We start from the raw sequence: 26,992 nt of genomic DNA, 5'->3' as shown, positions 1-26,992 counted from the left end.
TGTTTTTCTGGCGAATCTGACCCATGACCCGGAGTGCCATCATGGGCTGAGCTGCCGAGGGCACAGACCGATAACAGTCTTGCAAGTTTAAACACTACATATCGTGTGTGTGAGATTATAACCGACTGGGACAGATGTATGAGCAAGAGGGTAATATCGTGACATAAATGCAACTGTACTATGTACAGACAGCTGCAACTTGTATTAAATGTAAAAACCCCAAATGGGTAAAGGCATGTTTCTCTCTAATACTAGGCTGGAACTCTCTGCTTATAAGACGGCTGACTCAGGACACCAGTGGGTATGAGCTGAGCACATTCCAGACCACAAAGATTTCAGATGACAACAGTGGTGTGACCCTCAGTTTTGCACCTTAAATGACAGCGTGGTAGTAAGGTGACAAAAACTGACGATCCACCAACTGTGGACACCAACTGTCCACATCCACCTGCAGTAGCCATGCAGCCTGGCAGGGTGCCAGTTCAGTTCACTTCTCCTCCTCAGGAGAATTACAGTTATTATAACTTGGTGGATGTTATTACACAACTGATTAGCAACAGCTGTTTGCTGCAGCTTTAGTGAGATTAGTAAGATTTGCATACAAAATGAGAACCTGGAGTGAAGAACTAAAAGCCCGCAAGTGGTAAATGTGTGTTGGTTGGCCACCATTTTGTGTTTCTCCAGAGGACATGATGTCATGTGGAGGACAGCTGGGGTGGTTGGAGGGCATTTCCCAGGACTAAACACAGCCTTTGCAATAAGACCCATGACTTGCCTCACCTTCAACTATCCCTGACCTCATCCAGTCTCTCAACAACATACTTGACACACCTGCTTTCATGCAGACACCCCCTGTAATGGTTTATTGGACTTTTCTATATGACAATGTCCAATTTATACAGCTAAACCCTTTGGGAATCTAATGGTAGATATCAGATGTACCTGGGATCAAGAAAATAGAGTAGTAGTAGTAGTAGAGAATAACCTCAGTCTTAACCTAAACTCATGACACTGGTTGCTGCTGTAGCATGTTATCCAGTTAAATAGCATCATAATTCCTGATAAAGAGATCCATTCCATTGTGTGGTGGCATTGAAGTGAAGTGAAAAGACGGCAGTGGCTGAGCAGCATGTTGCTCAGAGCTGAAATCACCATCAGGCAAATCCAAATTTGTGATTCTGTCACATTACAGACACATATGAAGGCAGACAAGTGAACCAACGACCCTATATTAGTGCTGACTGGAGGTGTCTATGCAAACCCAGAGGCCAACGCTGTGATGCCTCTGACAGTCTAAATGAACTCCCATGCAGTAATCTGCTGCATTCTGGACACTGGATGGATCCTTGAATTGAGCTGTCAAATTATTTTAGTGGCACAGCAGTATTTATTAATGTCATTAATCCAATTTGCACATTTGAGCGAATCATGTGGAGGGCTACAATAAACAAGAGCTACGAAACTAAATTAAAACAGTCCCAACATACATACTACATTACTGTAATTACATACAGCCCAGTTTCTTTATATTCTTTAATGTACACTTTATTTCAAAACTGACAACATTTTGAAAGAACAGTCTCCTAAAATGATTATTCAGAAAAGATGTTACCTGACAACAGAGAGACTACGAATCGTAAGTGTCTTTAAAGTTCTGAAATGGTTCTGGTTTTCTTCAGGTTTGAAGATTAAATGCTTTTAGGATCCAGAGATCTCCTGGAGGATTTCAGCAGCCAGTGGAACCACATCGACATGACACCTGGGAGAGAGAAAAGAAATGTTATTCACCATATCAACCTTGTGTTTTTAGCTGGTGACTGGAAACACTGTCCTTAAATGTGCAAACGATTGGCCACCACATACACATTGTCCATGCTTCGATGCCATAACAATTTCTCTTACCTTGTTCCCTGTCTGCCTCTATACTGTCCCGTTTAATAAAGGGAACAATGCCATGCAAGATTCATGCACTGTTTACATTCATTTTTGTAACTCTTCTCAGTCTTCCTACAGCTCTGATGGGGCTCCACATTTTCTCACCTTCCTCGAAATACTGAATATGGAATTAATGTCTGTGTAATCCTTGCCAAACTACCCACATGTACACCGTGAAATGGTTCAGTGTTGGCCAGACTGAAAAACATTGATCATCAAGTGAGCACTAAAGCCATCTCTCTGGCCTGTTACTATGACTATTCTGAACAGTGCAATCTGAAATCTAGATCATCCCCAACATCAGGCCTTTGACATATTCTGTGCACTCCTGAACTGGCAGATGTGCAGCTGTCTGATTTTAGTTTCATCATCATTATTTGTTGGAGAGTGTGCGTGACACGCTGTCTGACCTACATAATGCAGACACAACCCGAACAAAAACCCACAGCTCAAAGGTCTCAGTGACCTGCGTGCATGTAAACTGCACTGGTGACTCCAATTTGACTGCTTGTTTGCTGAACCAGAGTCTCTCCATACTTCGAGTGCTCCTCATCATGTGTAACTATTGTTCTGTCTCAGTTCTATATTATTGACCCGTAGATGCAAAGTCGATCCACTTTATTAACAAATTAGGTTAAAAGTAAAAGCCAGGATGTAGCAATTGTCATTAAATCCTGAAGAGGGTTGCTGAGGGGTGAAGACTGCCAGCTGTTTGTTGTAAGGGGAAGCTTGCTGTTGAAAATGACTGCTGAGACTGCTGGAGTCTATTTCTGTGCTGTTGTTTCTTTGGTCAGTGGCCTTGTTGAGTTGGCTCATATTCATCTCAGTTCTCTAAAATGCTCTGTTTGTTATGATTTCTGATTTATGCTGTTGCCATGGAACAGTTATTATAGTTAATACTTGGTAGATGTAACTGAGATCAAATGCAAACATACATTTACAGTATAATACTGTGGCTTGGTGAACGCGTCCAACATGCTTGGACCCTCCAGGCTGTCTGTAATCTACCTCTCCTCTCTATCCCTCTCTTATCTCCCTCCCTCACCCTCCTCCCCTCCTCTCTTCCTCCCAGGTGTCTTTGAGGGCAGCCTGACAGCCAGGCTGGCAGAAGCCCATCCCCTTACTTGATTAAAACCTACATAATTAACCTAATTAACACAGCTCCCAGAGGCCCATAAAAACCTTGAAAGTTTGTGAATTTGGATGGCATAAATTGGATGCATAAAAGTTTTAAACCAACTTTCACAGTGCCAAATTGACTCTCAGCAGCTGCATGGTAGAGAGCGGAAAATGAAATAATTGGTTTTACAGTGAATGCGTATTACAGAATCACTATTAGCCTCACACTCGGCTTACACCAATATTGTTCTGTCGTTCACACTTTTTCCTTTATGGTGGGGTTGTTTATTTTTTTTAGGTTTACACATGACGTGTGAACAATAAACTCAATCAGCATTTTTGCTGGTATGTAGCTTTTTTATAGTATATTTTATGAGGTTTGAATTTAGTATAATTTAGTATCCCATGCACATTGTGAATATTTTTTTTGTTTTTTGTACAAAGTAGTCTGAACTAATTTCTTCAGTATGTTTAGTTAAGCAAACTAGATTCATCCCTCAGGCAGCTGTGCTGTAGTTCCACTTCTGCCAGTGTGAAGTAACTGGTAGCTTGCAAAGTAGCTTCCCCAGCACTGCCTGTAGCAGAGGGGACTTAACCAGTGCTTCACACCCAACCCCCCCGAGCAGAGCTAATGTTCCAGATGTGTCCTATTAATTGGCTTTCTTCACACCAGACACATCCTAGAATTGTCTTTTTATTTTCAATAGGTTTTCATTTGTACTCAATGCCTCCCTGGTAACTGCTGAAGTACTCACTGGGGTACCAGTAACCCTGGTTGGGAATGACTGCACTTAACAAAGGGGACAAATGTATGTTTAATGATCCAGGGACCAGCAGAGTGTTGTGCTGTTGTTGAGCAGTGACCTACTACTTCACAGTGCAGTTTTTAGGTATAAATGTTGGCATTTTGGTAAAATTTCAGAGAGAAGAATGACTTCAGGGGAACTTTCTCAGCAGGTAGTAAATATTGGAGTATGCTGCTGATGTTTTCAAGTTTGACTGAATGCTGCAATAAACTAAGGATCAGGTTTTGGGTCTCAAGGCTTTTCTTCAGGATGGAGGACTGTGAGTGACGCTCCTCCCCTCCCCCCTTCTTCCACACTTGGTCAGGCTAGAGGGTTTGAAAAGGCATTCCTCAGGTTGCCATGGTACAGACTGAATGACATCATTTGGGTTAGGATCTCAGCCCAGACCTCCCTTCTCCTCCCCACTCTTCTTCCGTCTCCTCTCTCTGTTCCAACTCCTCTCATCCTCTCAATTAAACCCCCCCTCCTCCGATCCCTTCCTCTCCTCTTCTCTCTCCTCATAACTCCTTTCATCTCCTGCCCTTTCTCCTAAAACCTCTGCTCCCCTCCTCCTACCGCTAAACCAGTGGGAGTGTGCCAGTCTCAGCCACTTCAAAGGCTAGAGCTGATCTGTGCTTTCATCTGCCAGAGAGGGAGAGGAGAGAGGAGATGAGGAGAGAGGAGAGGAGAGAGGAGAGAGGAGATGAGGAGATGAGAGAGGAGAGGAGAAGTGGGAGAGAGAAAGAGGTGAAAAAGAAAGAAACTGAGGTAAAAGGAGGGAAAATGGAGGGGGGAGAGAGGAGGAGAAATGGTTATAGAAAAGGAATGACCGAGGAGAAAAGAGGAGGAGTGGGAGGGCAGAGTAGGAGAGGCCTCTATAGACAACAATACACCTTTATTATTGATCTGACAGGGTGTGTGTGTGATTGAGAGACAGAGGGTTTGTATATAGAAGAGGGTGAAAGCGCCTATTTGAGTGTATTCATGTTCTGTGTGTGTGTGTGTGTGTGTGTGTGTGTGTGTGAGTGCGAGTGCGAGTGTGTGAGTGTATATCTGTGTTTGTGTGTGACAGGTCGCTGGTCTCATACATCAAGAGATCAAAGGAAGCATGGGTGCCACGGCGACAAAACCCTTGGCTCAAAGAGGGAACACACATTCACATTCGGCCCGCATACTCATAAAAGGCAGCCAGATGCAAAGATACAGGTGCACACATGAACACACACACACACACACACACGCACGCACGCACGCACGCACGCACACACCACACACACACACATTGCATTCCACAGTGATTTTTCTTTGCTAAGTGGGTAGTCAAAACAATTAGTCTGCTGTTTCCAGCACACTTTTAAGTAAATCCGACCAAACATGATTATTTGGTCTGATTCAATGTTTTACTGGATGAGTGTCTGAGATGTTACGGTCTTTGCTGCAGCCACCTGCTTCCCAGTAGATCTCCTCTACTTTCTCAATAACAGAGAAAATGAACAATGTTGTTTTCAGTAGATGCTGAGTGGACAAGACAGTTTCTTAAAAAAATGAGTGAGCATAATCCCTTTCAGCTTTAAGATTGATTCTGCTTTTCCAAAAGTTTCAATGTTGTTTAAGTAAAACAGAAATTCACAATGCTAAGACTGGGAAGGTTTTAGAAAATAAACACATGTTTGGAGCATGCCACAGATAAACAGGTTCACAGGTCACAGGTGATGGTATCATGATTGGGTAAGAGTAGCATCTATGAAAGGCTCAGCAAGGATGTGGTGAGGTGAAACACAATTGTCCAAAAGATTTCACTACATGGGCCCAGGAACACTTTAAACTGTTCTCAGTTTATCTGCATATGACTGCATTCTGTTCCAATTTATGTCTCACACAGCGTCCCAACATTGATGGAATTGGGGTCGTATATAAAGATATAATTCACTTATTACAAATGCTTACGTACTAAAGCATTCTTTTTTTTTTTAAACAAATCACAAAAAACAATATACAGTCAGTGTCCAAAGGATCATTAATACAACACTAGAAATGGCTTATTGTAGTAAAATGAACATTTATCGGAAAATGCTATGGTGGTCAGAATACCAACTGCAAACTTCATCATCCCCGACATTGTGCTCGTGATAAAGAGTTGCTTTTTGTTGTGACCAGTCCAAAGCATACCTGTGTGTTGACCATGCTGTATAATCAGCATCTTGATATGCCACACTGTCAGGTGGTTCAGTTATTTTGGCAAAGGAGAAGTTTTCACTAACATGAATTTAAACAACATTTGTGATCAAAATTGGAGAAAAACTATTTTTCTGTGTGCGCAGAAAAGCTTTTACTTCAACTGGTGAAAAATGGACACAACAATAGAAGTGTTTTGTTTTTGGCAAAGTATATTTCAACTGTGTCTCTGGCTTTGTCGTGCATAACTTATGTAATTAAACAGAGAATCACAGTTGGAACAGTGTTTCCTGTACATTTCTAGTGACTGAGGTTGAGCTGATCTTGATTCAGAGTTTTTTTTTATCATCTCAACATCTCCACACAAACCTCACTGACTCCAAAAGTCATAAATCCTAGAAATAAGAAGCTTTGCTTTACTTTACTTTGTAGGGTGTGTGAGGGTGTAGCAGGTCACATTTCCTGCCATTGATATGAAATCTCTAGAGACTCCCAAACAAAGATGAATTTTAGATTTTAATATATGTATATGTTTTATCTCTGAGCCCTTTGTGGGGCATTAAGCTGACACTTGTCCTTTCAGAAGCTTGAATCCTTTCAATTACCAACTAAAAAAAGATCCATTTGACATGTGTAATTTAAAGACATGTTCAAACATGCATAAAAATAATGAGATGAAGGAAAGAGCTGAAGGAGACATAACAAAATCCAGAAAAGATTTGTTACTGCTATCCTTTGAGGTATGGTTTTGACACTGACATACACTGAGAGAAATGAGAGCCTTATATGAACAGCCATATATCTTAGTGACAGTTATTAGGAAGAATGTTATTATTTTGTCAATCTGACATCTATGCAACATGTTATATAAAAATGGAACAATAGAAGGAATATTGCCTAAAAAGCTGATATTTTACATTACAGATAAAGTTTTAAACAGCAGAAATGTGCACCTGTTGGATGTAGTTATATCTTCCAGTAGACTCTTTAACCCCACTCCTTCAGGACATTCAAACCAATCCGATCGCTCTGTAGTTTGCACCTGGAGACAGAATGAGAAAAGAGGAACAAAGTGAGTGATACGGACTAAAGGTATGGTCATATTAGTCTTTAGTTCAGTGACAGGGGTCCACAATTGACAAAGACCGTGATAATGTGGTTCTAACACAGGTAATAGATATTGAGCAGTGTATGAGAGCACTGCTGCCATTTGTAGTCTGGTAGCGTAATATTGTAAAAACACTGAATAATGACCTCCATTTCCAAACACAATGCATCACTTTTTCTGTTGGCCAACTGTGCAGACTCACATGTTCAAAGTGAACTTTGACCTGTGAGGTAACCAAAAAAAGGAAACACTTTTTTTTTTTTTTTTTTTTTTTAGAATAGGTTAATTATGCAGTTTTGCCAGCACTGAACTGACTACCATATGAACCTTGCTGACTCCAAGAGGCTTCAAGTCAAATCCCCCAGCATGCTACTGGTCAACCTGCTAAAGGTCAATAAATTACACTTACAACTGGCTCAAATGCTACACATCAGTGTGGCTCAGTGTAGCATGACTTTTTATGATGTCATGTTCCAAAGCACTATAGTCAGGACTGACAAATAATGATATGTCATTGTCGTTTAAACAGAGGAATACCAGTCATGATGCTAAAATCATGCAAGATGATTTTGGTTTTATATTTTTACCCCTTCTCTTTTTCAGGCTACTCGACTAATGAATCAGAGGATGAAGACAAGCAGCTATAACTACTGTTTGATCAATGATAAGAAACCAATGATGATTTATTTGTACATTAAAAATATAATTTTCACGTTCTTTGTTATCTTTTCACAGTGCCACTCTAAATCATCCCATGTACCACTACATTATCAGAACCACTGATGTGTGTTATCATCACAGAATCACTTTGCAAGTTAACCACGACCAACTGCTGAGTGACATCACACTCATTTGTCAATGCCGTGTCAAGGTAAGTTGACCAAAGAACTCATTTGCCAGAAAGTGCCTTGAATGCACACACACACACACACACACACACACACACACACACACACACACACACACACACACACACTCACATTTTTACACACTTGCACATTACATTGGTGTTTCTTAACATGAATCCTTCATTTTGATTCTCTGTGATTCTCACCCTCCTTATAACTCCTGCATGTATTCTCTGATTCTGCTGCTGAACTTGTTCACCTCTCTGGATTTAACTATCCCTCTCCCTCCTTCACTGAATTTCCTCACTACATCAATTTGTTTCTTCTCTTTGTCATCCCTCTGTTTTTATTCCTGTCCCAACACGTCTCCCCACATGCACCTAGGAACACCTGGTTCTCAGACTGCTGTGTGTGTGAGTGTGTGTGTGTGTGTGTGTTACGGAGGGTTATCACTTCAAAAGGGGGTATTTACAGAGTTTAAACTGATAGCCAAGTTAAGTTCTGAGTTGAGACCCGATTTATTATCACAGTGATAGTTTGATGTGGAAATAAACAATAAAAATGTGTTTTTATTTCAGTGTGTCTTTAGGGTGTGTGTGTCAGTGTACATTTATGTGTGTGTATGTGCGTGTGTGCATGCATGTGTGACTGAGTAGATATGTGTCTGTGTGTTTGGTGAACGTGTTGTCTCTGATCTCCGGTGACATCATCACCTCTGTCTCTGCGGCGACACAGCATGGTTGTTGCTAGGCAACGGGGTTAGGAAGAGACAAAGACACTCCCCTCACTTGCTTACACTTTGCCTTCACCATCAGGGTGAAGGGACATTGATGTGTGCTTGCCAACCAACCACCAAACACACACACACACACACACACACACACACACACACACACACACACACACACACACACACACACACCTACTTATCATCCCTTCTCCAACCCTGCTCTCCACCATATCCTCACCCTCTCCGCCCCCTTCATCCTCCTCTCTCCTCATTTCTTCCTGACCAACACCCTGACCCTGATCTTAACAGTCAAATGAGACACAAATAGACATACAGAGTCCGACACGCACTGCTGTCAGAACAGATATTAACTTCAAACAAGTGAAAATGTACCTGACAGCAGAGCAGAATTAACACAGATCATGCATGAATTAGACATTACACATATATGTATTTGTGTTTGAACCTTTTGTGCAGATGTATTGTCACAAACACCTTGTAGCACTGATTCATGGTCAAATGACATTGTAAACTTGTTGACACTGAATGTGTTGTTACAGTTCAATTCATGTGTTTTCATTCGTGTCTGACCCTTATGGTCACACTTCAGATACACTTGGACAGCTCATCACAGTCTCATTGAGCACTGCAGCTGAGGGACTGATGAGAGGATGAAGAATAAATAAATATCCTTGTTGGCGGTTCAAACATGTAAAAAGGTCACAATAATTGGAAATAATATGCTTTGACATTTTGGACACTCACGCTGAGATATTTCAGCCTCTGGAGATGTGAGAGGAGGAAGCTTCTAGACACAACAGTGGGATTAACATGCAGTATAAGGAGAAACACAGGACAGCGTTGACAAATATTATCTAAACATCCTGCCTCACATCACTGATCCATGTGCACAATTTGCATAAAAATAGTACATATTAATGATCATTATTTCCGCTGGCCAAGTTAACATCACAGTATTATGGGTTTTTGTGTTGGGGAAACAAAGAATTGGGGGAATTGTGCATATGTGTTAAGGGACGAATCACTGAGCACAATGCATTTTATGTTGCCAGAGGCAACAGAGTCTGAAAAAGGTTGAACATGGACAAATCAAACTGCTGTAGAAGAAAAACTAAATGCTTATTTCTCTGACAAGTTCTTCCGAATCCCTTTGCATTTAATTAGCATTCCCCATTTGGGTCTTTCTAAGTTACGTGTGTTGAAAAAAAAAGACAAGTTAAAAATTTCACTAATTCGGACTTGATTCATTCTCCCTCTCTCCTCCTTTGCAGTTTCCAAGCTATTAGTGGGATCTTTGATTGAGATTAACAGAGCCCTGAAATCAATGAAAGATAATTAAAAAGCCTTTGTTGAAGGGCAGGCACTCGTCTGGGTGTGTAGGTGTGTGTTGGAGAAAGAATGTGTGAGTCATTGTGTTTCTGTGAAGAAGTGTGTGTTGTGGATAATAAATGTCTGTTGCATTCTTTCAAAGGTGCACATTGTTCTCTGCCAAGTGATTGGCTCTATGATAATGAAATTCAAGAAAAATCTCAACGAAGCAAATGGTTAGAAGATGGTGATTTCTGTTTTCCTTTACTTTTAAAACTGTTTTTTTTACTTGAGCTACTAGACTCCAATGGAAAAAGTAAAAAGGTGGGGGAAGAGTATTACAGCAGTTCTCTGATGGAACTTCAACATGTAAATCTTCTAAATTAAATCATGTGCATTGATGTAAATGACTAAATGTTCAGAGTGGTACATTGGTATTCTGTTGAGCAAATAAATTAGTTCTGCTTTTAGCACTGAGCTGCTTAGTGACTCATCCACGAGGTATGAGGAAATGACTGAAACACACACAGTTTTGTCTGTGTTGCTCAGGGTGGTGCGCAGGACAGATAATACGCACCTCCATGTTACTGTAGCTCTTAGCTCAGGGGTAATGAAGGATTTTTCACAAGAGGACAAATTTGCTACAACAGACAGAAAAAGAGTAAAAAGGAAGTATGTGAGTGGGTGTGTGTGACAGAGTTTTTGTGTGGGTGGTTCAGGTGGCTGGAACTAATTAGTGAGAGGAGAAAAAAAAATACACACACGCACACTGTTGTACACACGCTAAATCTCTCTCTCTCTCTCTCACACACACTCACACACGCACACACACACACACACACACACACACACACACACACACACACACACACACACACACACACACACACACACAACCACTACAAATGTGAAGTAGCTCTCAGGCACAGCCTTCAGTCAGATCATATGATCTTGGGGTGACAGCTGACCTTCTATCCTACGTACAGAAACTATTTCATGACCCTTCGGCCTTGCCAAAACATTAGGAATGCATTTTACATAATTCATAGAGGTCTACAGAAAAATCAGCCAATTTTTTAAACTGGTCCTGTTGACTTTTTAAGATGTATTTTCACTTGACTGCCCTAAACAACCCTTCCCCTTTTTACAGACCTGTCCAGATTAATACTGGACAATTCTGCAAAGACCTGGATTAAAATCAATGACCCAGTTTTTTAAATCACTTGTTCCTCCAGTTATTTTACCACAAGAACTTAAGTATGGTTACGTTTATCTGCTCAACATTCTCCCATCATTGTTTCACAGCCTGAGAAAGGATGCAATGATGATGGTGCAATTGATGGTGTGAGTGAAATGCTCTACTTCAACTTTCCCCCGTACTACATAAACAGCATTACAGCTTTCTGATTTAGCACTGTGTGGGCACTAGGCGTAAATCTTGTATCGCAGAATCATCCAATATAAATTTATTTCCAGGGAAAGCTAGGCTGCAGAATGTATACCAAATATTTGACTGTTTCACAACTGGTTTTGTAGACTGTGGCAGCAGTTAAGTTAACTTTCATATTGGACAACTAGGGCTGTCGGTTAAAATTCCAATAAAAAAGGACAGCACAAATCATTTTAATTTCTATCAGAATTAGTGAATTATCGCACTGTTGTTATGTTGTTGTGTTTTTCTGTTGAGGCAAGAAACTGCCACCTTGTTAACACCTACCTAATACTGGTGACTGGTAGCTGCAGCTGCTTCAGTTTACTCCCATGTCACCACATTGAGCAAATATCACTTAGTACAACTGGAGAGAAGAAGCTTCACTAAATCTCCACCTACTTTACTGCAGTGTGCTCTCTTACGAGTCAGCCGTCTTTGGCCCGTACTACAAATCATTTTGACTATCAGACAAAATTGGACAGACACTCGAACAGAGAGTGACAGGCAGATACAAACCAACACTTTTTCTCCCGCTCTGGTTTGCTCCCTCTGTCAGTCTAGTTGTGGTGAAACTACACTCTATTTTCAGAGCAGCAGCACAGCAGGGCTGTCTATCTGAGTGTGTGTGTGTCTGCACTGAGTCTGTTTCCATTATTCCAATATTTTCATTCTGCAGTGGCGGCTGTTAATATTTCAACCCCCAAAAGACAAGCAAACACAAGATTCTTGAATAATACAGAGGTATTCAGAGTGCTTCAGTGCTGAGCTATGACCCATAAAGGCACCTGAAAAGGGACAGACAGTGACCAAAAGTGGATATCTGAAGAAATGTCAGACAAGCAAAGTTGTCTATGTACTGTACTCACCAGTCGTTTGATGATCCTAAATGTTGTGCGTTGGACTCGGGGGGTCTCTGTGTGCATGTGTGTGCGCAGCACATGTGAAAAGCTTCGCAAACAGGAAGGTGACAGACAGTCATAACCCTCTCCTCCATACAGCTGGACCAGTAGAGACAAACAGTGAATAGACTCCTCCCAAACCTCCTGGTTTTCAGCTGACAGCTACAAGGAGAGAAAATTAGCGAATAAATGGAACGATCAAATAAATCCATGCACCATGCTTCTGTTTACAATACTGTGAGTACAATGGGTCATGGGCTGAAATTAAGGATGCACATTATTGGATTTTTATCTGATATGCTGATATTTTCCAACCCGTTACAGTAAATGTGCATTTTTTCCCCACCTAACTGCAGAGAACATCAAGTCTCTCCTGTAATAGAATTAACATATTATTATGCCTAGTCTTACTATGGGGGGCTATTGACAGATGCAGACATACACTCCTTTTCCAAATGTGCACATTCATTGAGCAAAATATGAAAACTTCTTAGTTAAGGGTTTGTGTAGCATGCCAATAATTAAAGCCTCTTACCTGTCATATTAGCGCAAATGTTTATTCTGGGTTAATGCTGATATTTAATCTTAAAGCCTTTATTGGGCAATATCTGTAATCTACCAATATTGTCATGCATCCCTATCATAAATTAGGGACTGACTGAATTCTCCTTCTCCTTCCAGGTGGTACAGCACACACAGGTTAGTATGTCTACAATGGGTGATTAAAAAGACACCCAGAAAATCCTTGGTATGCATTTACTGAGCATTAGTAATATTGGTGAAGTGAGATGTTTGCACAGAGCACAAATAATACTAAAAGACCAAAACACCAACCCCAGCCAAAGTCTGTCCATCTGCTGCCATCTGACAAAAGATACAGAGGTATCCGCTGCCATATCACCCTACTACGGAGCAGTTTCTTTCCAAAGCCTACGAGACTCTTTACTCTTTTGTCAGTTGGTTTATTTTGTAGCAGAAAAGGATTTGAAACTCATATTTTGTTCTCAACCCTGGTGTAAATAATACATGATCCTTTTAAATCTTTAACCTTTAAGGTTCAAATTCAAGAATAATTATTATCAATATTAATAAGAACAGATTTTTATTAAAAAGAAATGTTTTGTAGCTTTGTAATTATAACACAAAGAATTTTGTGCAAAACCAAAGCTAGAAGTCATTTGCTGTATTTGGATATATCAATTCATTTGGAGGCTGAATGTGCAACAGAAGCTCTCACAATCAATGTTCACTGTAAACCCAGAGCAAGATTGCTCCTGGTAGCTGAGCTTTGCCAAAGTTACTCATTTAATGCATGAGTAAATCATAATATTTGACCATTACAATGATTAGCTCATTCCTTTTTAGAACTGTATTCTTTTGGCACAAGCCATTTTTGCAGTCTTAATAATATTAGATTCAGGGATCATATTGACGCTCCTGCTCTCTCTATCCCACTGATCTCCCATGGGGCAAAGGGGGCTGCCTAGAGGCCTGGGGTGTGTCAGCTGTCCCTTCAACCCTCTCACACACAAACACACACACAGACGCCCACCCAACACTCAGTGTGTCAAGGATAAGTAAAAACCTCTATTGTGTCCTTCGAGACCTCCTCTACTCCTCCTCCCACTCGTCCCTCCTTCCTTTAAGTCTTCAATTTCCCAGGATTCCTCATATCACCTTCTCTCTTTTGCATGAATTCTCTCAATCTTTCTTGCCTGTGAATCTTATCTCATCCTCTCATCTCTTCTTCAACTCCTGACCTCACTGTTTTCATTTTGAAATCATGTTTAATCTTTAAATGTATAGAAAGTTGCAGAAGGCAGGAGACAAAGGCTGTAATTCATCGAGTAATTAACCTTTTTTTTATTTGGAGTTATTTTGCATCACATTACCATTTAATATCTGTTTTTAGGTGATTATTCAGCGCTCAGTTGTGTGTATATAGGCAGAAGTTGTGGATGTATAAATGGCTACTGCAAAACAGTTCCATATTTCCCTCAGCAGAATGGCCCAAACTGTCTCCACTCTTATCTTCCTGTTTTTCAGACTGCAGTGTGTTTTCTGCTGGCACTTTATAATAACTATGATATATGTACTTCAGTAAATTGGAAATAATCATCTATATTGAACAGATGGCCAATTTGCAAGAAGCATACTGCTTTTATTCAAATAACATTCCTACAGTGAAATCACATGTAGCATAGTCATTCGTCTGCAGAAAACTACATAAACTGTAACTTAATTACTTTAACATAAGAATTTGAAGGAATATGGACTTGTCTGACAGTGAAAGCGCATTTTATGAATGTTACTTGTCTCTTTGAAAACAGTGTACTGTTGGGCTGCTTGATTAACATCATTACCATACACTCTTCAGTGGAAGACAGCTAATTAAGTAAGAACTTTTCAACAAGCTTGATATTTACAGTGCAGTCAGACATGGGAGTAGGAGGTTTGAATAGTCTGAGAGGGAGCTCTAGTTACCAGTCAAAATAGATTCAACCAGTGTAAAAAAAAAAAAAAAGTTACTTGAGATGTCCTAGCTTTCCACAAGCTAGCTTGTTTTAAGCAGGTCAAACTCCTCTACGTAATGACACAAAATATTACTCATGGGTTAAAGTCATACTCAGAAACTTAAACCTGGCACATCATGAAGAATAACATGAGCATGCTCTCTATATACCTCTACCATCTCAGTCTCTCTCTCTCCACAAACACTCACACACACACACAAAACTCCCATGCATACATAAGCATGCATAGGGTTTGTCTCAATGTATGAGGCTTATATTTAGACATACAGTACAACATTAATGCAGAAAATATTTACGTATTCATGCGTGGCAGTCACACACGCACACACACACACACACACACACACACACACACACACACACACACACACACACACACTTAGTGTTGGTCTCACCATGTGAATGAGGTGTATGCTGAGTTGACTCAGGGGTCGGTTTTCTAGGAGCAGCTTCTCTGCTGCCTCCATCTCTACTGCTGGACAAGATAGCCTCTGGCTCTATTCACACACGCATAGACACACACACAGACACACACACGTTAAATCATTTATAGAGATTTGACAGTCAATAATGACGGATCCAGAGACCTGCCAAGACACATTCTGACAGACTGATAGATAGACTAAGAGAGGAAATAAGTTTTCTGCATATGTCGTGCCATTTTCTTTTCTTTGACACAGGATGTGGTCAGGACAACATAGGTTCAACTATTTTCTTTTCATTTTTGCATCTCATTAAGACTTTAGTCTTCTCACCTCCTCCTTTTTTCGGCATCCCCCTCATTAGCACCTCTGTTCCTCACTTTGGCTTATTTTAGTTCAGTCATGCCTACAGTGGAACTTCAGGCCAATTAGCAGTGGAATAATGTGATTAATACTGGCACATATTTTCTCTCTCTCTTTCCCAAAGTCACTTCTGCTCTGTTACGCTCTCTCTCCTTTGCTTTTTTCTTCTGTAGTATATATAATTTCTGCCTCTCTCTCTCTTGACCAGCAGAGTAATAGTTTGGAGAGAGCGGTCTAGTCACGTCCTCTCTCCTTATCAGACCTTATTACCCAAATGAATTTGGTTTGGGCAGAAGTTTTCTTTTTAATGAGCTTTGCATTTCTTGCAGAATTGATTTCCGCTGCACATTCTGCTTGCTCCCTTTCCCAGCTCTGTCTCTCCTTCAATCTCTCCATCCTTCCCTCTTCTTCTTCTGTCCTCCTCTCTTCTACCCAGTCTTTTACCCTGTCTCCCCTTAGTACCCCCCTCATCCAGGCATTAATATGTATGCGTTGGGCTGTGGTGCACACTATGGGGAGATGGGGGCTGGTGTGAATGTCTATATGTGAGTGTATGTGTGTGTGTGAGTGTGTGTGTGTGTGTGTGTATGTGTGTGTGCATGTGTGTATGTGTATGTGTTGGGAGGCAAGCTGAGGACAAAGCCAGTGGTGATAATGAGGCCGCAGGGACATAGCCAGACAGGCCCCTCTGTGTATGCCTGTGAGTTTGAGCTTGTGTGTGTGTGTGTGTGTGTGTATGTGCGTGTCCCAGGGACTCAGGACCTCATCCGCTTTCTCCTGAGTCCACAACTTCAATATTGCAATTGCTTAAAACTGCTAGCATCCACTGCACACATCAATGAACACACACACTCATAAAAATACACGCACACAAACACACAATCACACACACACACACACACAGACACACAAAAAAACCCGCCTTCAGGGACATGATACAAGGGCAACATTTTAAGGGAGCTGACTTTGTGATTCTGTGCTCAAAAACATGAAACAGCTAAATAGAAGTGAATCAATGTGGGAAAATACATGAGCCTAAAAGGTCCAAATGAGTCATGATACAGCAAAACAATTGACACGTGGACAACAATCATATGGAAAATCTTAAAAAAATACACAACAGGGCCAGAGTTTGGTTTGTCCTAGGCTCTTGTAGAATCAACACTGTGCAACATGGTGGACTCTGTGGAAAAGGACTTCCTCTCTGGATATAAAAGACTCGGTGCTCATTTGCTTTTAGGGGATTATACACTGATGGAAACATAATAATGAATATGAGATTGCATTCGTGCCCTTAAATCCCCTGAAATCCTGCACACAGGACCACTAACAAAGCCACTGGATACAGAGCAGAGATCACATCCACATGAAACTCTGATTAATCAGCAGTATGATTAAGGTCCATGTATGTGTCTTATCACTAGGTTTTTATTCATGAAACAATAGAATGTGAGAAAAAGACTTGAGCTTGTTCTGATGTGTTCAGTGCCTTGCTCAAAGGCAGCTTTGTGGCCGTTGTTAAAGAGAGAGCCTCATTAGCCGTGTTAGAGTGTTCATACCTGCAGTGCTGAGCGAACAACAACAGATGTTTGTTTTAGGATGTTGTGAAGCAGTTCCAAAAGGGCTTGTAACACAAGATGGCTGACCTTCCTCCCAGCATGACCCTCTCCATTCAGGTGGACAAGTGCAGCTTCGGACAGGGTGTTCACCATTAACTCAATTAAACCTGTGCAGAACAAGAAAAACATCACTGATTAGTTACTGGACTTTTGGATATAGCGACTTGTTGGTAACAAAACTTAGTATCATACACTCTGGTGACAGTCTATACAGCCAAGTACCATACACATTGGACAAGTAACATCATAAAAGACCCTTAAGTGGAACACTAGTCACCCATTTCTCCATTGTCATGATGTAATATCAAATTTAGAAAGATGTTTGCTCAGAAAGGCCATTAATTCATTAATATGAGCTCACATTATAGATTATAACCAATAATTATAATCAAACCAACCTACTTCAACATTCCAAAAAAAACAACACACCTCCTCTCTTTCCCCTGCATGTATGTCAGAAGTAAATGTATGTAGCTGCAGGCTCTTGTTCGGCTCCACAGTGGATCGATAGCTCCTGAACAAGATGAGGGACACTCTCCCTCTAAGGTCGATTAGCATTTCATTGTTAATAATTGCCCAGCACAGAAAAATTGTTGAATTTGCCCTTTAACTATTTAAAGAGAACTCGAAGCTGTGCAGGCTGAATTTATCAGTGAAAATCTGATAGTCTACAGAATAGTGACACAACAGCAACAACAAAAGACAACTTGATTTAAATGCTCATCTAAAAACACATTTCGCTCTTCTCTTTGGATCTCTTCATCTTCATTTCACCCTATCCTGCCCAAGAAAACTGTCTAGTGTAGAACATGTTGTAAAGCTGCTAACCCCTGATAAGCCATGAATAAATAGCTCTCACTAAAGTGCAAAACCATGTTCCTTTGCTCATTAAATTTAACATGACACAGCAGCTACTCTCCATTTTGCAGCTCTATCTGCATAGTGAGCTATTGTAGGCTTCTGTCCCTTAGGTGTTCTCACCATAAGATTCTGCAAGTAAACCTAGATAGAATCTGCCTTGACTAGGTTGACATCACAATCCAATAAATGTACACTGTGCCTATCAATATATCCAAAGCTATACATCATTTGCATTTCTGTACACAAAAAAGTAACAGTTAAATAAGAAATGAATTAAATAAATCAGTCTTCACTGGGGAAAACGCACCTGGTGTTATTTTGTATTCAATAGATCTTTATTTAGAATGCAGATGCTGTGTGTGTGTGTGTGTGTGTGTGTGTGTTTATTTTTGTGAGTGAAAGTGCAACACTGCAGACACTAGAAAGATATAAAGTTAGCCTGCTGTCAGTGAGATGTACTGTTACTTTGTCAACTGCCTCATAATTAAATAAACACACTGCTCTACTTTAGACTGTTCAGTCAAACAAAGACCTCCTCTGCTGCAAATGTGATCTGACAATGCAGTCCCGTTAGAATGAGAACTCTGTGCTAGATACACGCATATGTTTATAATATTATTCTATTATCATCTGTTGAGAACAGCGGCCATCACTATACATGGCTTTATCAAATCAAACAGAGAAACCACAAATCAAAGCTAAAATGACTCTGACTGGGAATATACATAAATATTAACAAGTATAATCATAACATGTGATCATATGGACTATTGTGATATAGATTCATCGTAATACTGTAACTATCTGAATTTGTAATGTAGAAATAACAGCATGAAACGAGCCATTATGTAGGTTTTTATGTTTACATTCTATACACACTCACACCATGAGTAGATGACACTAACATTGCTCATCTCTCTATAAAAGCAAGGAATCTCTGTCTGTCTGTGTGTGTGTGTGTGTGTGTGTGTGCCTCAAATATCTCTGTGGATCAGGATCAGACTGACCTGAGACTTACAACATGGCTGCTGCTTGGTTTAAGGGTGTGCGACGTCGCATTTGTTTGGACTGCAATGATATCGTTAATAAATTATTTCATAAATGCTTTACAAATTCCGCTAGCATTGTCAACCGCAGCCACCATAGTCACATGCGCACCAGAGCCAATCAATGCAGAGCCCGACTCCACGACACACCTTAAGAAACAAGCGGATTTATACCTGCAGCAGCACGAGCTGGACCGGGATTTTGCCGGCAGTTTGGTTCCATTCTGTGCATCTAAACTGACTGTTGTGGATTAATGAGACTGAACGAGTCCGGACCGAGTCTGTTCCGGTCTGAGGAGATCCGGATACGCGACGACAACAAACTGGAATCGGAATCTGTGGATGTTCGTGTGTAGCTAGCTGCTAGCCCACCCCCACGGCCCACCTCCTGAGTCGACGGACACGTTGGCACGTCCAAAACCGGACTTACGGTAAATAATGTCCACCACGCTTTTTCGCGAACATTGCCGTCACGTTTGCTTTGTGTCTGGTGCACGAAGAAACGATAAAAACGGCAGTGTTTGGTGTAGTGTGTTTAGTGTGTAGTGTAGTCGTTTTTTTGTGCTGTGAGTCAAAACAATGAGGAGACGGCTGAATGTTGAGCAGGCAGTGCAGATCTTCATGCCTGAGCCAGGGGCATTGCCTGCATTTAAATCTAAATAGTTACATCTAACTTTGTAAATTTTATAAACTCATGCACAAATTTAGCAAACAACAATTTATATTTGCATTATAAGGGTTAGGGTTAATAAAAATGGTTCGTTAAACATATTTGTGGTTTTCACAGTAAAAATTTTACTTTTTCCTACTCGGATTTTATGGTCCATTGTGTTAATACAGTATGTCAAAATGAAATAATAACTGTACAGTCACACATGAGGTTGTAATGTAATGGTAATATAATGGTAAAATCAAAAGTAGTCAAAAATGGCCAATTATATCCCTGATGTCCCACCTTCAAACACAGCCTAATTTGGCCATCCATGAAAAAGCTATACCTCCACTTTTCTATATGAATACATACTTCCTACGGTCAATGCACTAGTAGATTTAACAACAAAGAACCACCTTTTTTTCTTTTAGTACAATGCCACTCATTTGACTGAATTTCACCTGGAATGGTGAACTAAATCCAGTTACATAATAAAGCTCAACAATATGGATAAACAAATTACTTACAACTATAACCCAAAGAGATTGAGATCCACAACAATACTACAAGAGAAAAATGACTACAGTACTGCATTGTAGATTGACAGATTGCTGACTAAATGCCTAGTTGTCTGAAAGTCATGGGACAGGACACTTTCCAACTGCAGTCTCCACTTCCAATGCACAACACATCTCTGCATGCTTGATAATCTGTGGGTACCCTCGATTAATAATAACTAGTGCAGTGCCCGTAAGAAAAGTGTATTCCTATAAAAAAGTGGGAGGTTAAGGAGCTTTTTCATGGATGGCCAAATAAGGCTGTGTTTGAAGGTGGGACGTCAGGGATATTTAGGTTTGTTGTGAAATCCGATATTCCAGGGTATAATTGGCTGTTTTTGACTATTTTTGATTTTGCCATTATATTTCATCTTAAAAGCTATTTACTTGGTGTCATTATTTTCAGCACAACCTCACGTGTGACTGTACAGTTATTTTTTTTATTTTGACATACTGTATTAACACAATGGACCTACAATCACAAAAAAAAACATGAAATCCGAGTAGAAAAAGTTAAGATTTTTTTACTGTGAAAACCACAAATATGTTTAACAAACCATTTTTTTTTTTACTTATAATGCAAATATAAATAGTTATTTATCTAAATGTGTGCATACATTTAAAAAATTTACAAAGTTATATGTAACTATTTACATTTAAATGCAGGCAATGCTCAGGTCTGCCTGAGCTCCTTCCAGCTGAATGAAGAGCTGGACTGCCTGCTCCACATTCAACTTCTCCTCATTGTTCTGACTCATTAAACAAAAAAACGACTCCACTACTCACTAAACACACTACACCAAACACTACATAACACCCTAACTACACACTCCAAACACGCTAAATGTCACAAATCTCTCAATTCTCACACACACCGACCGTCGTTGCCTGTCAATCATCTGCCTAGGTCCCTCCCACAACTTCCTGTTCCTCAACAACCAAACTTGCTGCTTGGACACTTTCGTGACAAAAGCCCGTTTTTACCGTTTCTTCCTGCACCAGACACAAAGCAAACGTGATGTTGCAATGTTCGCGAAAAAGCGTGGCGGACATTATTTACCCTAGGTCCGGTTTTGGACGTGCCGATGCGAAATAGCACACCCTTGAACCACGCAGCAGTCATGTTGAAACTCTCAGGTCAGTCTGATCCTGATCCGCAGAGATATTTGAGGAACACACACATACACATACACACACACACACACGCACACACACACACACACACACACACACACAGACAGACAGACAGAGGTTATTTGCTTTTATAGAGAGATAATTTATTATCATTATTAACAACTACTAAGCTGCAGCTCTCATACAAACTTATAACTCCATATTCTACACAGACATATCCTGATAATGTACTAAACACAAGACCCATGAAAAATTATTTAAAGAGTAATGTTTGCAGGTACTATAATGACCTATAATTTACAAAACTGTGCAAAAGTAGTAAATGTGGTTAAATATGCGCTTAAGTTTATTGCACACATGACAACTCTTGCTCTGGTCATTATGAATATAAAACAAGGAGCTAGATTTATTACCACTGCAGATTCATTATAGATTATGGCCACTGTATTCGTCACGAAGACACTCCATGATCCAGTCTTATCTTGGTTTGGCTCCTTTCTGGTATTCAGTCAGATAAACATCAGGAAATGCTGGTTGGTGCATTGTATCAGAAATCAATCATGTTCTGACCTTACCCCTTTCAGGCTCTGTGCACGCGTTAGTGTGAGCAAAGCAATGATAAGTACTGCCGTAACTGACAGGTATGGACGTGTATACATTAGGGCAGGGCGATATGGACCAATAGTCATATCCCGATATATTTAGGCTGAATATCGATATACGATATATATCCCGATATTTTTATTGCAAAGTGAGAGCAAATGTTCAGTCAAAGTCAAAGCCTAATATGACACGTGGGTGGGAATTTCGTAATTTTAGGGCAAGGCCATTTGGCCTTCACTTTTTTTTTTCAGGGGCACCAAGGCCACATGACAGGGCACAAAGACCACTAAGTAAAATTTGTTGATTTACCGTTCAGACTGATACCATAACATCCTAATTTATAATAAGACATGGATTATGTATTAAAACATGTTTTAAATACCAATATCAAGTTAATGTTACATTAGAAAACTTTTTTTTTTAAGTAGGGTTAGGGTGAGGTGAGTTTTGTGACAATATTAGTGTTACTGAATATTTCTCCCAATAGAAATTCCCCAAAATTATGGCAAAGCACATTTTTTCCCAAACAAAAAAAATGTAGAATAACCAGCAGGAGACCACTGATGTGTGCAGTGATTTTGGTGGCACTACACTCTGAATAATAGTGAAGTTATTGAATATTTTTTGTAGTATCTCTTTTCGGTGTTGCACTTTGTAGACGGTCCCTGCGCCCTCGTCTCACAGACAGCTGACCATAGAGACCAGAGTTAATGTCTAGCTGCTCGTTTTGATTAACATACGGTTGTAGCTCGTTGTCTTCCTCACTATGGTAGAAAAGAGCCGTCGTTTGTGTTTTAACAAGGTTTCACTTATGAGTTATTGATCCGGGAAGTTCGAATCTGTGAATATATTTCCAACTTTACCAAACTAAATCCTACCACATAAGTCAGTTACGTATCATGTAAAAACCGGCTGAGCTCGCTTGCGCACCTGTGCTCTAAGTTTCGTTCTTCTGTTTTGAGACGCTGCTGCTGTTTGAGAGGCTTTCACGTGACATCATCGTGATGATGAGGCTCCACCTGCGTGAACTGCGGGCTCATTGAAGTTACTGTGAGTGACTGTGCACTCGGGTGGCTGTAATTCAAGGCAAGCTCGCTACGCTGACCGGGCCAGGGGCACAGAGGCCACTGTGGCGGTATGATGATTTTTTTTTCACGGGGCATCAAGGCCAAAGTGCGGGGCAACAATAGTTTGTTGAAGAGTGCCGGAGTGTCTGTTCCAGCCCCTCCCCTCTCTGTGCATGAAGGAGGAGGGGCGCGGGGAGCAGTGCAGAGAGCTCCGGGTCAGCGGCTTGCCTGGAGCAAGGATCACAACGCAAATTTGAACTATATCGATATATGCGATAGGGTTTAATTCCATATCACATTTAAAAAATATATCGATATATGTTTCATATCGATATATCGCCCAGCCCTAGTATGCATCTCTACATTGCGTGCGGGTGCTTGTGGATCTGTACACTTGTGAGGTTAGGACAAGTACAGTTCAGTCAATCTTAACAGTCAATTTTTTAAACGTTACATATGTACAAATGTTGCTTTGCTATTTTCAGACCGGAGGAATCATTTATGAGTGAAAACCATAAATGTGTGCTATGTCCTATTTCTGGGCTTTTACCAGGTTAAAATTAGACATTCTACAATGCTTGGCAGTATTATCTATTTATAAACCACAGTGAATTGAATGCTATTGGGAATCAACAGGATGGATGGCTCAGAGCATTCCTACATGCAAAGAGGGAAAGTTTCCGGGGAACAAAGAAAAAACTCCCAAAAATTGCAATTCATTTATATAAAGTTCAATTAAAATGTGGTACATGGTTTCAATTATGAGATTTTTCCAAATAATATATGCAGGTTAGTCTTCTTTAGGATAGAGTGAAGCATGGTATGATCAAATAATGTGTGCGTTTAATGTGTCTGATACTTAAATGGAAATTCTCCATATTGCTGTGACCCTACAGGCCCAGGTCTTCAACTGATCAGGCCCAGGCACCCTTATTCACTTCTATCATGAAATTAAAGAAAACATTTTATTCACTATACATGTTTTATAGAATGTATTCAACAATGTTTTGGTCCCATCCTATTGCTGATAGAAGAGGCCGTTACCACCGTATTCTGTAGTGAACTCATGATTCACGCATACCTTCAGAAAAGGAAAGAACACGTCAGAGAGTAGGTTAACGACTATTTTTTTTAATTAACATGTTCGTCCCTTGATTTTTTTGGGTAAAGGCCCCTGTTCAAAGTAGAATTGTCGACTCATCGGTGATAATTGGTCAGACCTGCCCCTTGGTCACAATATTATAAGCCCTGTCAATCATTTTGAAATACAAAATAGGAGCAAAACTTTCACCAAAATGTTGCATACTTCTTAAAAACCAAAAATAGACCTAATACCCAAACGATTGTCAATACCTCCCAAAAATGTCCAATTCTGTGTTCCAAAAAGCACTTATAAGCCGTTTCTTATCTACTAGCCTAAAGATAAGATCTAGTTAAGTTGAAGCAGCTACAATTAATAAGTCTCAGTTAGGCGAAGGTTGTGGTTGGGTTCAAAGTTAGGGAAAGATCATCACATTGCCACATATTTAAATTATTTTTTCTTCTGTTTGTTGTATAACAAAACAATACATCAATAAATTTTCATTTGTATCCAGGGACTGCAATGCAAACTGCACAGCTATGCAATTTATGCACAACAAAACTTACAGTCAAAACTGTCTTATTGATTGCCTTTCCGTTAGATTGTCAATCTACTGACCTCTTGGGTGCTTGCTAATATGAAAATAATAGTATGGAAGACAGATTTTTGTGGTATTAATTACACCTGGGGGCATTTTATTGATTGGACACATATGGACATGGTGTAAAAGAACCATTATAAAATTCTTTAGACACCATTTGATGTGTTATACGACGTGAAACTAATTTTAAATAGCAATTTATAGATGCTAGATCCACAGAAATTGGATAACACCGGCACAGAGGCAATTACCTCAAAGATTCCTCTGAGCTTCTCACAGAAGGTCAAGAGAAATAACAAAGATTGGTGTGGGTCAAACCCGAAGAGGAACCTCAAAGACCTTTAAGGATTCTGAAGACACATGGAGCCCCTGAAGACTCCTTTAATTAATTAAAGGACAAGCACGCTTTAATTAACTGGCACCTTGTCAGCACATAAGCCCAGGAACCAAACTCGTGTTACTGTGGATGCGAAAACCTCGGAATTTTGCTGCTCAACATGCTCTAGATATGTCCATTTCCTCATCAAATCACACAGTCTGCTTGTCAATGTACCTACAAAATTAGTCTTAGATTCAATCTAAATAGTGAAGCCTGAGGCTTTGTAGCCTTATGTAATCAGATGGTAACCTAGACCTTCTACATTAGTCAGCTACATGTTCAGAAATTAAAACCAAGCAATCAACAATCATATTAAATAATAATAACTTTGTTAAAGTGTGTCTTACTCTACCATCAAGTTATTATTTCCCTCCTGCCTCTCGCTATCTTTCCCTCTATCAAATTGTCATTCACTTCAACCTCATATTTACTCTCCTATCATCTCATCCCTCCTCCTCGTCTCCTCACCCAAATACACCACATTCTCTCTCCATGTATCCCATTCTGCCTCTCTGTCACCTATCTGCTACCCTTTTTACCTCCCATTTGGCTTTCCGTGCACTATCATCTTCTCCCTCTCTCTTCCTTCTCATGCTTTTTTGCCATCTTCTTTTTCTTTCTGTTGTTCTGTTCTCCCCCCCTATCTCTGCCTTTCTCTCTCTTTGCTCCCTCAGTCTTCATTCCCCAGGGGGTATTATCTCAGTCGGAGGCAAATCTGCCCAATTATAAACCTCATCTCCTCTCTCTCTCACACTCTCTCTCATACACACTCTGACACACACATATACTGGGTGCTACTGCATCCAACCCCCCCGACATACACATCTCTTCTCTGTCTCACACATACACAGAGGCGTAAGCACAAATACATTCACACTAGCACAAAAAACACCTCCCTATTTTGGTCTTCTTCACTGTCGTTTTCATTGCCTCTCAACACACACACACACACACACACACACGCATACAAGCTCACACACCACCTCCCCTCCTCTCTCTGTCACACCTTAAAAAGCCAATTATACACGCTTCCTCCCTTCTCCTCTTCTCTTTCCTCTCCCTTCGTTCTTGCCATCGACACACTGATCTGGAGTGAACCACAACTAAAAGAAGGGAGAAGAAGGAGAGGGGAAGATAGAAGAGGAACCCAATATAGAGGAAAGGGGAAAAGTTAAAAATGGGAACGTGGGGAGGAGAGGAGTCAATGAAGAAGCTGAGCAGATTGGAAAGTGGCGGTAGGGAAAGAGGAAATGGAGGGACAAGAGGGTGTGAACAAGTTCACACAGTGAAGGGCAACAGGGAGAGGAGAGGAGAGGAGAGGAGAGGAGAGGAGAGGAGAGGAGAGGAGAGGAGAGGAGAGGAGAGGAAGATAGCGTTAATTGCACGGTCAGTATTAGTGCTGGGTTGACAGTTTCTTCTTGAGAGGAGAGCTGATTGGACGATAATGATGCTGACTACTGAACTGCCGCACTGCTGACCCAATGGAAATAGAGCGAGAGCGAGAGGAAGGGGTGATAGTGGTGATGGTTTGGGGGAGGCAAGGTGTGGAAGGGCGGAATGATGAGTGAAAGAGAGACAGAACGAGAGAAGGAAATGAAGACAGTGCTAAATAGAAATTTGAGAAACCAAGTATTGTTGTGTTGCCTTCTCATTGCCACTGAGAGTTGCAATTACAGTGTTGAACTGTGAGTCCCGAAACATTTGCATATACAC

At 40.5% G+C, this 26,992-nt stretch overlaps 1 protein-coding gene across 3 annotated transcripts in view; it reads right to left on the bottom strand.

The window, feature by feature from the left end:
- Positions 1–1,367: 1,367 nt before the first annotated feature.
- The window catches only part of ulk4 (unc-51 like kinase 4), an 88,980-nt gene continuing 63,355 nt past the window's right edge, over positions 1,368–26,992 (bottom strand). For 2 of the 3 annotated variants that reach the window (XM_030392628.1, XM_030392629.1), the window contains 5 exons: positions 17,239–17,405; positions 15,290–15,391; positions 12,328–12,522; positions 6,968–7,056; positions 1,368–1,759 (listed from right to left, as the gene is read on the bottom strand). In XM_030392628.1, the coding sequence (XP_030248488.1) occupies positions 1,699–1,759; positions 6,968–7,056; positions 12,328–12,522; positions 15,290–15,391; positions 17,239–17,405 (614 nt within the window). In that variant the 3' untranslated portion in view covers positions 1,368–1,698. Of the gene's footprint in view, positions 1,760–6,967; positions 7,057–12,327; positions 12,523–15,289; positions 15,392–17,238; positions 17,406–26,992 lie in introns of those variants that run through there. The other variant, XR_003981068.1, reaches the window with a different exon arrangement.

This window comes from Sparus aurata, chromosome 17, assembly GCF_900880675.1.
Source record: "Sparus aurata chromosome 17, fSpaAur1.1, whole genome shotgun sequence".
Classification (NCBI taxonomy): domain Eukaryota; kingdom Metazoa; phylum Chordata; class Actinopteri; order Spariformes; family Sparidae; genus Sparus; species Sparus aurata.
This window is presented reverse-complemented; position numbering and strand designations above follow the sequence as displayed.